At 24.6% G+C, this 13,808-nt stretch overlaps 3 protein-coding genes across 12 annotated transcripts in view; 2 read left to right on the forward strand and 1 right to left on the reverse strand.

Moving 5' to 3' along the window:
* LOC129610095 (copper-transporting ATPase 1) overlaps positions 1–9,661 on the forward strand; it is a 36,738-nt gene extending 27,077 nt beyond the window's left edge. For 6 of the 7 annotated variants that reach the window (XM_055522449.1, XM_055522451.1, XM_055522455.1 and 3 more), the window contains one exon: positions 7,547–9,661. In XM_055522449.1, the coding sequence (XP_055378424.1) occupies positions 7,547–7,700 (154 nt within the window). In that variant the 3' untranslated portion in view covers positions 7,701–9,661. Of the gene's footprint in view, positions 1–6,028; positions 6,188–7,546 lie in introns of all 7 variants that reach the window. The other variant, XR_008697070.1, reaches the window with a different exon arrangement.
* Positions 2,904–5,691, forward strand: LOC129610097 (protein trunk). Its single transcript, XM_055522456.1, has one exon. It carries the CDS (start codon positions 4,486–4,488, stop codon positions 5,197–5,199), a length of 714 nt encoding a protein of 237 aa, XP_055378431.1. The 5' UTR covers positions 2,904–4,485; the 3' UTR covers positions 5,200–5,691.
* A 2,287-nt stretch (positions 9,662–11,948) lies between the features above and the next one.
* Positions 11,949–13,808, reverse strand: part of LOC129610174 (IQ motif and SEC7 domain-containing protein 1) — a 110,122-nt gene continuing 108,262 nt past the window's right edge. The window contains exons 5-6 of one of the 4 annotated variants that reach the window (XM_055522590.1): positions 12,953–13,790; positions 11,949–12,893 (exon numbers count right to left, since the gene is read on the reverse strand). In XM_055522590.1, coding sequence (XP_055378565.1) covers positions 12,493–12,893; positions 12,953–13,790 — 1,239 coding nt within the window. In that variant the 3' untranslated portion in view covers positions 11,949–12,492. The remainder of the gene's footprint in view (positions 12,894–12,952; positions 13,791–13,808) is intronic. The other 3 variants (XM_055522591.1, XM_055522593.1, XM_055522592.1) reach the window with 3 other exon arrangements.

Raw genomic sequence — 13,808 nt, forward strand, 5'->3', positions numbered from 1 at the left:
CCGCAACCAAAATCGGACAAAAAACTTTGTACATATTTTATTCAACAAAAATGGTAAAAATTTAAATAACTCTTTTTTTTTTGAAAAATTTATATTGATAATTTGTTCTTTAAGCAAAACTAATTCATCTTTTAAGGTACCTAACTCATGTAACTAACCGACACAGTTGCTTTCTGACAAAGTGGCTGAAATTCAGACTTGAAAGTATCAAAGTAGCAAAAAATACCTGCGTATTTATCATCTTTTATTCGTTTTTGCTTGAAGAAAATTTCGGGAGATTATGGTATTTATTTGTTTATAAGTAAAAGGAAACATGAGCTAGTGAATTTTAGACTAGAGGAGAATAAAGAAACAGAACGTCTTATTTGACTGTAAAATAAGTTTTTCGACATAGTATTTTCAAATAAAAAAAGACAGTGGTGGTCATATGCATACTTACATTTACAATTAAATTTTATATTTTAAAGTAGGGGGCACAATTTAATTTTTAATGCAAAAGTATTAATATTTATTTAAATGCAGGTATTGTATTAAAATAAAAATCAATATTATGCAAGAACTACTTTGTGTAATTTAAAGTATGTATTTTTTTTATTTCTTTATTTTCTGAGATTGGTATAAATGAAACAAATATATTTGCACCTTGAAACTTATACTTTCTTATGAGAATTTTCATTTATACTCTATTTGCAATTTTAAAACTTTAAGACAAAAATATTTATATTCAATTTTAATTTGATAATAAATCTACAAAATTATAAAAATTAATTTAATAAGCTTTTTAACTTTGGGCATTTTCTACTAACCACTTAATCATAATTTCATTGTTGTTCATTTTTCATTATTCAAAAAAGCATTTATTTTTAAGACTAAATAAAAGCTGTTACAAAATTTAATTTTATGAAAATATACAAAATATTTCCGTTACTGTGTTTTCTTGAAATTTTTTTTTTGGGGAACTGTATGGTAAGAATGAAAAATATAAAAAATTAATTTGTTTAAATAAGTAACTATTACATACCTTATAGGTTATTTTACCTATAGATAATTTTTCGAAATTTGAATACATTAATTTCGCCCTAATGGCTTAATATTGTGAGCACTAAGTTTCTTTTTCATCTTAAACAAAGAGTGAGAAAATTATAAAACGTTTAAGATAATGTAAAATAAAGCGAAAATTTGGGAAATTGCACATTTCTTTGTATCAAAACTTCAATTTGTGTAAGGAACTGGCGCTATTTTATAACTGTTACTTAAAGTGGAAAAAAAATTTTTGAAACTTACATCATCTTAATATTGTTTTTTTTTTTATTTTGAAACACTTTAGATTAAAAAAAATTTCTTAAATTATCAAAAATTTTTAATTTTACAACAACTTTTTAATAATGTACTCATATTTCTATTCCTTCCTATTCCTTCCGTTCTTTCTTTGGAACATAAACAAAAATACCCTTAGTAAAGTTCAGCCATAACGCTAATCATGCGAAAAATCAATTCTCAATAGAAACATGAATTCATAGCGTTTCTACTTGGAATTGATATTTGAGAAATGGCGTTAAGTGATTATCTATTTTGTTACAACTTCAAAATACAATATTAAGTAGAGAATTGCAAACCTCTTAACTTTTTACTAAATGAAAATAAACACAAAAAAAAAATATGTTTTTCATTATCTTTGTTCAATTCTTGCTTTTAAATAACGTCTAATTTTGATTTATTCGGGAATATTGTGAATAGATTTGTTTATTTTCTTGAAACTTTTGGAACTTGCTACGATTTTCTCTTACATAGTTTTTATAACATTAAAACTGAGTATCCGTGACATCCTACATGCTATGTAAAAATGAAATTGATTGGATTACTCAAATGAAAACCAAATAACGAAGAGGAAAAATATTTCCCATAAAATAATGAAACATCTTGAACAACTCAAATTAATATATTTAATTTATATAGCATAATTTTTTAGTATTGCCGATTTTTTTTATAGTAATAAACACTTAAAACTTAAGAAAAGCATTTTGACATAGTGCATAATTGCAATTCAAAATGTGAAAATTCACATTTTGATTTCAGTCAGACTTTAATGTATTCGATGTAGCCCTTAAAAGGCAAATATACTGCAGTGTATTTTAAATCAACAAAAGAAATTGATGGCTTTTATTAATATTGCTATTAATTAAAGCCATTCTCCGTTTATTAATCTGTTTTTTGAACTTTCAGTATCCATATTAAATTTTTTGTTATAATTTTTTTTTAATCAATTTTGAAATGTAGCATTAAATTTTTTTTATCTAGTTTCGGTCTTAAATAAATTATGTAATTTTGGTTTTAAAAACAAAGAGTGTAGTAAATATTGATAATTTTATAGAATAAAAGAGCAAATCACTAATTGCAAAAGAATATGAAAATTAAAAGGCTTTCCAAAATTTTTAAATAAATTTTCATAATACACTATGTCCTCGATATACGACATTTTTGTTTCCAGAAATTTATGTCGCAACTCGAATTGTCGTTTGAGAAGGAAAAAAAATGTTTGGAAACAAAAAGTGAATTAGACAAATTTTATATTCTAACTCATCTGTTTTTTTAAAACAAGGTAACAAAGTTTAAAAAAAACAACAAAATATAATAACGAAGCCAAAAAAAATCAATTTCGTAACAAAAATAAAATATATCACGTCAATTCGTATTTTTAACTACTGACTAGTATTTTTAACTAGAAAGAGTTGATTATTGAAGTATGTGCTTTGGACTTGTCTTTTAACTGAATTCGGTATAAATTTTTATTCAAATATCAGTGAAATATGTGAAATAAAAAAAATATTAAAATTTTTTAATGCGTATCTGAAACAATATCGCAAGTCGAATAAAAGTGGTCCAAATTTATATCATGTCGTAACTCAAAGTGTCGTATTAGATGATGTCGTGTCTCGGGGACTTAGTGTATTTACAAAATTTTGCCAACATTAGTTGTTGTTTCTAACTTATTAGGGTTACGGTAACGTCGTCATGGCATTCAAAGTAGGTAAAAAAATATTCAATAAGACTCAATAATATTACTTTCTATTGTGTACCTTTGGTTTAAATAAACGTATAAATACGCAACATTTACTTATTATAATACGGTCGCATAATAAATTAAATCGAATTTTTTACAAAATAGGATGTAGTGTAGTACATATTTAATTTATATGTACAAATACATCTATGTAAATATTAGACTATGTATTAGAAATATGACTTCTAACAATATTGTCTAAAAGAATCGAAAACGTTCTAAGAAACTAAATAGTAAAGTAATTATTTTTGACTTGGTAATATTTTTGAGATTCAGGTAAGGTAAACTGTTATTAAGTGTAGCACGTACTTAGGTTCAGGTATAGTTGAGCAGTTTCTTTGTAATGTTTTTATAACTTTAATTATTGTGTTTGTAAATATTAGCAGTGCGTATCATTTGTTATTGCTTCGATATACCAATACGTAAACCAGTTCTTCTCCTTATCACACAAAAATATTTTTTGTTAAATAACGCATAAATAAAAATTAAATTTTAAACAAATTGTGCAAATAAAAGCAATCACAAATTCAAATTCTCGGACAACAAGAAGCAAGTTTACCTAGTTGCTCGACAAATACAAAAGTGAATCTTTTTTGAACTGGTTCATAAGAGATTCGAATTTTTAAATTTCAATTACCACAGCTTTATTCGAACAATTTATTTATTTATAATTTTAAAATTTTACCTGCAAACTTGCATATTCTGCAAAATAAGCTTCGACTTGCTACATTAATGTACATGCACATAAATTTCTTACTTTGAATAGAAATTGCAATTATATATATTAAAGAATTTTTTTGTTCAAGTATTGTAGAGAGTTGGCAACCCTATTTGGAACAATAAATATCAACGTTTTTCTAATACACAATACAAACCCAAAAACCATTTGAGAGTGAAAATGTTAAGTGTCATAAAAAAAGTCAATTTTTACGATTTGTTTTATAGAAAAAAGTGCAACTGTTTCAAATCAAAAGAAAAGTTGAAGGCGTGCTTGTTTTTATTTATACATACAAAATTTAGACATAAATTTATGAAGATTAAATTAGTTTGTAGTAAAAACAAAGGAAAATTTGTACAAATACCAGACTTTTTATTTTTACTTGTGGGATTTTGTAAAAGAGAACAGGTACATAAATCCTGTAAAAGCAACAAAAATTTTAGGTACCTACCACCTCAAATGTGAAATTTATTCGTATTGTGTAGATAAAATTTCATAATTTTGAAATAGTCATCAGGTATGGATGGATGCCTTATTTTAATGGATATTTTTCAAAAGTATTTTAAGATTAAGACTTCAGTCCACAGCAGTTGTTTGAAGCGATAACACTTTGAAGTAGAATTTAAATTTTTGGAATAGTTTACATAATTTAAAAAAATATACACATTTAAATAATTTGAAGCTATTTTGCGATTCTTTAGCAAAAATGTTTAGCCGTACCCCATTTATCATAATCACTTTAATTTTAATTGCTAATGCAAAAAGTCGGACTATAGTGGAATATTGTACCAGTTTACCGGAAACAACTTTAACAACAATATTAGGATCAGCTTATAATCCACGCTATATGAGTATTGATGAGCCCAGAGTTATTGTACAGCCAACATTGGGGAATAAGAGAGCTTTACCAGAAGAGGATTTCTTTGTTAATGATGATTATCATCAAGAAATCAGCAATAAGCCAGCATGGGAATTTGATCACATATCAGAAAAACATTTAACAAGAAATAGAAGAAATATCAATGTCAATGATATAAAAGAAACTGAAAAAGGTATGGGTAAACGTGATTATCGTCAAACATTTTTACAGTCAGTAGCCCCATCAAAACGAGGTAATATTTTTCAACCTCGGCCATGGGAATGTAATTCACAAATACGTTGGATTGATTTAGGTTATGAATATTTTCCAAGATATTTAAGGACTGTTGAATGTACAAAAAAACAATGTTGGTACGGGCATTACACGTGTAAACCACGTTCATTTACAGTTAAAGTATTACGAAGAAAAATTGGTGAATGTACACGGATCAGCGAGAAATTAGTTATGGCATCTCAAGATAAAATGACAGGTGAATTTACACAATTATGGATTTGGGAGGAGAAAGCAGTTAATTTTTGCTGTGATTGTGTTATGAACTAAATTACAAATTGAAAATTGAGAAAAAAGTTAATTATTTGTTAGAAAACATTTTTCTTTTTTAATTATTTTCTTGTACTATAATGTTATCGCTTAATTTATTTCATTCAATTTACCTAGTTCTTTTTGCTAAGACTAAAAAATAGTTTAATTGTTGTTTTTTTTTTAATTGTAATGACTAAGAAATAACAGTGATTGTATAAATTTTAATAATATTCTATTATATAAATACTTATACATATATAATGCAATATTAGTGTATATGAGAGACAGAATTTAGTAAATAATAAAAAAATATTTTTTATATTCAATTATAAAAAGCCAAAATAATAATGTTGTTTTAATATATTTTCACCCAGTTGCCCAGTTTAATCATTTCAGTATCAATTCGAAATTGAATTGTTTCTTAAAATATATTCCACTTAAAATTTGTGTTTCACTAACGATTCCGACCAACAAAAAAATTTTGTGAAAATTTAAGTTCATTATTCCATAATTTTAAACTGAATTTGCAAAAAAAAAAAAAGAAAAAGCTTGATTCAAGTCCTGGCTAGGAATCACTTTTTTTAATTTTATGTGTATTTTTGGGATATTATGGCTTAATGTGGATTGTCGAATCGGTAAATGATAGTCATGTAAATCGTAAAAGTTTCAAAACTTTTTATGATAAACGTCAATCTTACTTAGACATTCGATGCTCAGAATAATCCCCTTTGTACCCAATTCCTGAGTCATTCAAAGACCCTAAAGAATTTCTTAAAATTTTCACGATTAACTTTTAATTGGCTTTAATTTTTTTTAATAAATTTTTTTTTGTTCTTTTTTAATTTAGTATTTGGTCAGTGGTTGTTCCCAAGAATATAGAGTTTTCTGATGTGAAGGATCCTAGAGTGCATAATTTGAATTATTATTAGTAAAGCTTTTTAATATTATTTCTCAGTCTTTTTTTATTTTGTGTTGAGCAAAAAAATTTTTCATTCATTAAATCAAGGTTTGAAAAAACTTTTTTTTTTAAATGTATTTATTTTGCTTTTTTTGATTGTCCGTGCACTTTGAGTTTCACACAAAAACTTATTCCCTGCATTAGCCTTCCCACATATTATAAATTTAATATAATATATGTACATATGTATGTAAGGTAACATGCTAAAATAATGGAAATCGAATACATAAACTCGGTACTTTTTTAAGCACATCACTTGTGGAGATGCAATATTATTTAAAAATTTTGTAGTTTATAAATTTCGAAATTTTAAATTCTATGCTTTAAACCTCTATAGCTTTTAATAATATTCTTTTACCATAAGTGAGGTGTCTAACAGAATATGTGTGATAAATGATAATTTTAAGAATTTTTCTAAATGATTAGATTAACAAAAAATTTTTTAAAAGTGTTTACTAACAAAATTAAAATACAAAAGTTTTAAAAGTTTTTGATTTTGAACACTATTATTATGTAATCACTGTGTGATTATTTCGAATTACAGTAATTAATACTACATTAGTACTACTATTAATTACCATAACAGTAATTAATAATAACTACCCCAAATAATTGTGTTGGCCAAAATTCCACGATTTCTTGGGCTTTTCACTTAAACGGGAAAATTTAAAACATCTTAAACAACAAAATTCAATAAAACATAACTTTATTATTTATACGTACATAATAAAAAATTTATTAAACAAATAAGTAAAAAAGTAATAAGGTAGGAATAGGAAAATTGCGAAATTTTTTACTTAGTTAAACGGAGAACTCAATTAAGATGCAATTATCCGAGGATTATATCAAGTCTTATGTTGGAAAGGAACTATGGCTTAGTTTTTTAAAAGACTGTTAACACAATATTATGTATAACAGTTTGAGAACTTGCCCATTCTCAATCCAAAATCCTTCAAAAATCAAAATTATCATTATCAATTATTTTATTGAAATTTGTTAATGGAAATACTTCAATATTTATAAGAAATTTATTATGGCAAATTGTCAGCTTTAAATCATTCTTTTTTGAAATATACTCTTATTACACTTTAATAAAACTTATTATAAAAAATAAATTTAGTCTAACTTGACTCCCAGTTGGGTTTGAGTTAAAATCAATTAAAAAACTTTAAAATTAATTTCACCTTTTATTTGATAATCTTACAAAAAAATTAACAGCAACCTCTCTTTAACTCCTACATAAACTCTTTAACTTTCAAGAGTTTACTCATGTTTTTTTTACACTTGTATTAAATGTTTTTTTTAAAGTAATATAATATTGATTTGGTTTTATTAATTTAATATTGTGTACCTAAAGTTCTTTAATCTTATTTCAAGAATATTAAAACTGTTATTAATTCTTTGTAGGATTTTCAATCGAACAGCTGGTATTATTGATCCTAATGAAGCTCGTTTGTTGTCAGCTGCTGAAGGCCTAGATAACGATGAAAATTTTGTTAAAGTTGAAATTCTCAAGAAGAAAGTTACTTCAAAAGATGCAACCGAAATGCAAGTTTTATAAATAAATATGTAATTAAAAAAAAAAAAAAAAAAAAAAAAATTTTATTAAAAAATTTAAAAAAATCAAAATAAAACAATTAACCAATAAATTATTAAATTATTAATATTATCTTTTATATAAAAATATAATCTAAAATTAATTAAAAACAGAATAATATTGTATATTTTATAAGAAGTAAAATTTGACTGTATATACAACAAAATAAGGAAATTTTAGAATTTTTTTAAAAAATTATTTTTTTAAGTATTAAAACTAAGCATATTTAAAATGTAATTAAATAATCAAAATATTTTAATATTATTATTATATATACAGGGTGGCTCGTTTCAAAGTGCGCTTCCATATATTATTTTTAATAAAAAAGATTTTTGAGAACCTCTTGACTCGAAACCTCTTGAACTGCTTACATTGTTTTCATACAAAAGTTTTGTCTACTCATGATAGTTACTCTATAATAGTGCACTTTGATGTGAGATACCCTATATAAAGAAAAAATATTTAACCAATTTCATACTTACACATCAACATCACATCAAATTTTTTTTATTATGTAAAAAAAAATTTAATTAAAAAAAACCTGTTATTGATTTAACTTAATATTCATTATAAAAATTTCTGATTCTTAATTTCCCTTAACAAATTTTTGAAAATGTTTTATAAATTTAACTAAAGTAACAAGATATTTCTGGAGTCATTAATTTTTTTCTTCAAATAAATTTGGCACTAGGGTTATATAAATTTGGCACTGTTTTAGAGCTTCTTAAGCCACCAACATTATCAGCTATAGTGTATCTATCTTTTAAAGTTTTAACTCTGGTTTTATAATTTTCGTCAATGGTATTAATTATTTTACTTATTTTTGTTCCTGTCAATAGGAATATAAGTAGCATTTTATATAAATCACCACTAAATTCACCATTTCCTAATTTCATCATTAAAACCTGAAACTCCAAAGGGTTAAAGCCTATATAAACATATTAATCCATTTATAATTTAATTTGGTTTTGAATATTTGGAGATTTTAATTGCTTTAAAGTATCTTCAATTAATTTTTTGTGACTTGCTCCAAAGACTAATAAAGTAGTTGATAAATATTTCAAGTTACAAATATTTCAATTTTTTTTATTATGACTTATAAAAAATATCAAAGTATAATGTAAATTTATCTAAACAAAATTAATTATTTTTGAGCTGTTTACGCCAACGTTTTTATTTACAAAAGTAAATATTTGTCATTGAAATAAAATGTTACAAAAATAATTTTAGTCTTGACAACCTGTCACTTATACTCATAAATTCACTCATCGTAAGGGGGATTGTCCAACAAAAGAACAGAAGCCCTATTGTAAACTTTTTGCTGCACCTAGAGTCAGAACGCTATTGAAAGAAGTATTTTTTTTAAAATTTAAAATTAAAAATGATTGGTGCTATAGGGTCCTGGCTAGTAACTTTAAAAAGTAATCATTAAATGTTTAACGCTCTACTAAATATTTTACAATATAACTTTTATGTAGACGAAAGAAAGTCAAATATAAAAAGATTTAAAAGGTCTACCCTTGTCTTAGCCACAAATATTTATGTTATTTCGTTTTTTGACATTGTGTTCAACTCTAAGCTTTCGCTTTATTTAAAGCAAAAGCATTATGCATGTGTGTAGTTCTAAATTGAAACGTGTGTTTCCTAATTTGAAAAATTTGTTGAAAACAATTAGGAAATATTTTTTTAATAATCACTAAAGTACTTACACTATCCTAATTTTTAAATCGATAAAACTTGACATAACCAGTTACAACTAATTTTTGTTCCTCCCCACTTTTTTTCCTTTATTAAGTATAAGTTTTAGTTTTAATTTAATTGAGATATTAAGAAAAATGAATATTTAATAAATTTTACTTTGTAAATCAAAAAATTTTATAATGCATCATATACTTAAAAACTTCATAATGTACTTGTATTAAGCATTTCATTTATTATCACACTTACTTATATGAAAATAAATAATTTTTATTAAACAAATTGTTTTACTTTCCAATATAGTTACCCGAACCACTGCAACCACTATTAAAATAACTATTTATTTAAAAGTTTATTAAAATAACTTTGTTAACTAAGATTAAAAAGTTTCGTTATCTATACACAACAAATTGACCAAATCCATACATATATCACGTATGTATTATCCGTTCCTCTTTGCAAAGTTTACTGTCAATCGACATGTTAATTGGTCTGCTCGATAACAATAATAAAATAAATTATGTCGATATTCAAATAGATTTTATTTGCTATGTTTTGTTACTGTTTCCCTAAAATTAAAAAAGTTAGAGTTGTGTTTTGAATTCATAAGTCAAGTAACGAGAGTTCGATTCCATTGTATGGATTATATTTCATAAGCACACTTAAACGCGTATCAGTTAATTACATTCTACTTTATCTTCGTTAGAGTACATACTTAACGTAATATAGATTCCGCAATACACCTAATATTAAATGTAAAATATTGGAAATAAATTTGGAATAGTCGATGATGAATTATTAAAAATTTAAAGATTAGAGGTAAAGTATGGTTTAAATTAAATACATGAATACACATATTTTATTTAACAAAAAATTAATGTTTATTTAGTTATAATAAATCTTTTATTTAAAACGCGAAACAACTATTTTCAGTCTTATATTGCTCCCGAGCTTATAAAAGGACAAAATATTTTAATTAAAAATAATTAAGAAAATTATCAATTGACGAATAATTTCTTTATCAATAATAGAAATAAAAAGCATAATTTTTTTTTTAAATAAATTTTTTTATTATTATTTTCAATATTTTCAATTTAAATATATCCACACATTTTATTCAATTTTCAAATTCTATGATTTTTTTCATCTGAATTAATAATAATTTAATTTAATTTTTTTTTCTGTTTATTTTAATCATTTAATTAATTGTTTATGTAAATTATATTTTTGTTTGAATTTTATTTGGCATTTCTATTTTCAATTTTGTTTTGCTGTCTCTTCTACAGAATTTAATTAAATATTAAATTAATTCCATGTAACGAAGAAAAAAATTAAATTTATAAATTTTTCAAGGAAATTAATTAGTTTGGTAACTAAAAAACCAAAGTTATCTATTAAAATAAATGTTTTTTAGGTAAAATGGGGGAGCAGGTGGGGAAATTTATACAAAATGGAACAGAAAATCAATGAGTTTTACGTTAATTTTTGTTTTTATAAAATTAAATTTTAATTATTGATATCTTTTTTTATTAATTTATATTAATAATATATAAACTTATATTTGTATTCATACTTGTAAGCATAAGTTGCATAATATTTATAATCTAAGAGACTTATAAGAAAATAAAGAAATATGATGGGTTAAAATATAATTTTTGAAAATACTTGAATATTATCTTATATCAATAGGAATATTCATTTCAACTATTGTCTTTAATTTTGCGGTTTAACTTGTTGAAGATATAATTAACTTTTATAAATTATTATAATTAATCTATTATTATTACTATTATTCATTTGTTTTAAATTTTTTGTATTTAAAACATAAATATTTCATAAAATTATTTTATGACTCTATTATAATTTGATAAAAAATCACTTAAAGCGGTTAGATACTTTAAAATTTTTGAATGTTGTCAAAAGCTAAATGAATATTCCTATTACATATAAAATGATAGAAACAAAACCCTTTTTCGTTACAATTTAGTAAAAGAATAAAGAGATGAAACATAAAATTTAACAAAAAATATAATTATTAATAATAATAATAATATTTCACACAAATCAAATAATAATTAAATATCGAACAAAATATCGTAAATAATTAAATTAATAACACATTTTTTTTGTATTAATATTAATTAACAAAATAAAAATAATTAATAAAATTATAATTAGGAAACCTATCGAATTTATTAACTGTACAATTTCATATATATATATATATATGTATATATAAACATATATATATATAGATATACATGCATGCATACATATATGTATATATATATATATATATATATATATATTTGAAAATTATTTTACATATAAAATGTTTATATTTAAATTTATGAACTATAATTAAACATTTACATATTATTTTTATGTATTTTTATACAAATTTTCATTTAAATTGAAAGTAAATAAAACAAAAGAAGCAATTTAATTTAACGAAATTAAAATTTTGCTAATTTACCAAAAAAAGAAAACCTACAAAGAATTTAAATAAACTTATTTTGATTTTTTTTTTTTTTCATTTTTTTTGCCATTTTATTTTTTTTTTTCTACTTTAAAATAAGGTCTTATTTTTTCGAAAGAATTTCACAAATTCAAGATGAAAATATGGAAATCAATTCAAGTAAACTCGAATTTAAAGAAGGAAAATTTTCAGCTTGAATTAGTAAAAATCAATAGTAAATCAATCCTCCATAACGATGTCAATATCGAATTTCAATTGAAGGGTTTGTTTTACAATTTAAGAAGCTTTTATTAATCGAAAATGACAAATAATAAACGCCACTAATTTGTGATAAAATATTAAATGCTAATCACACAAAACAAGATTGGATTTTTAAATGAATGTATTTGTGTGTAGTTTTTTTCGCGAATTTAAATTAAAAAATTTTTTTTTTTCAAATACATTTTTTAAATATTACAATTAAATTTAATTATTGTGTATTTTCGAAATTTGGTTTTCGATACTAAAAATTTGTTAATTTTGATTAACTTAATTTTATTTTGTTTTATCTTGTTTTTTTCCTACACAACTACGTTTATTTTAAACTTCTGTCGAACGATTATTTTCGTTATCTGTTCGTGAAGCTTTTCGTTCACGTCCTGGAATACGACCTGTTTGCGGTTGTTGCTGTTGTTGTAATTGTGGTGTAACAGGAACTGGGTGCGTATGTACTGGACCATGTAAATGATAAGTTGTTTGCGGATGTATCTGTTGCTGATGATGATGATGTTGATGATTATTAATTATATGATGTGCTGACTGTTGTGATCCAGGAACTGGATAACGGATTTTTGCGGCAGCTGCAGCTGCATTTGCTGCCGCCGCAATCATTGCAGCATTTTCACGTGATGCATTACTAGCTGTTGTTGATTGGAAAGAAACAGACATACCACTATCTAGTGAACCAACACTACCACGTCGTTGTGGTTTTTCATTACCAACTAAAATTGTTGTTATATTAGTAATGATGACATTGTTATTTGTTTTCTGGTATACTTACACTGCTCATGAATATCAAGTAAACTATTGCTCAATGCACTACGTTTCAGCTGAGCCGATGATTCACTATTCTGTAATGTAGTTTCTGTTCCTGGTGCTGATTGATATGGACATGGGCAAACTTCAACATCAGCTACTCCACTATCTCGATTTTCAGCACCAGCCGATGCTCTATTCCCACCCCTTGAAGATTTTTGTCGTTCTAGTTCAGCTTCAATACGTAATGACTCCATTTCATCCATTTCACTTATACTTTCACGTAAATCTTCAGCAAATTTACAACGATCGTGTTCATTTCGGGCATTAAAAGTTACTAAAACCTTACCATCAACTTTTTGAGAGAGTCTCATACAATATGGATAATTTGGAACGTCTAACAATGTAACAACCATGCCACAAAGTGGATAACTATTCCTAAATGTATACGTAACTGATGATTTCTTCTTACTAAATATTTTCGTGATAACTAGTAAGTCATTAAAAAGGAACACCTCACGTTGGTGAACTCCTGGACGCTCTTTTTTATTAACATCGGGTATCTCGTAAAGACGACAATAACAGACTAGACGACGATGTGGTAATGCTAAATTTGGTTTCTTTCCAACAATTGTTGCCTGAACTTTCATTACTTGTGTTACGTGATCACTTCCAGGCTTAAATTCATTGGCTTTAACACGTTCATAAATGCCAACTAACATTTCTCTGTCAATATCATGGCAATCATCAATGCCCCGTAAATTTTTTATAAAGTCATCCACACGCATCCGACGTTCTGGTTTCAAATTCGGTGTGTGCAGGTCGGTATTTAACATTATAATGGCAAAGGCAAGAACAAATATCTGTAACATATAAAGAAA

Source organism: Condylostylus longicornis, unplaced genomic scaffold (assembly GCF_029603195.1).
Source record: "Condylostylus longicornis isolate FDR11 unplaced genomic scaffold, ASM2960319v2 ptg000044l, whole genome shotgun sequence".
Lineage (NCBI taxonomy): Eukaryota > Metazoa > Arthropoda > Insecta > Diptera > Dolichopodidae > Condylostylus > Condylostylus longicornis.

What these genes read in the sequence shown, in the direction of transcription:
- LOC129610097 (XM_055522456.1), top strand. Translation starts at nt 4,486, where the DNA reads ATGTTTAGCCGTACCCCATTTATCATAATCACTTTAATTTTAATTGCT.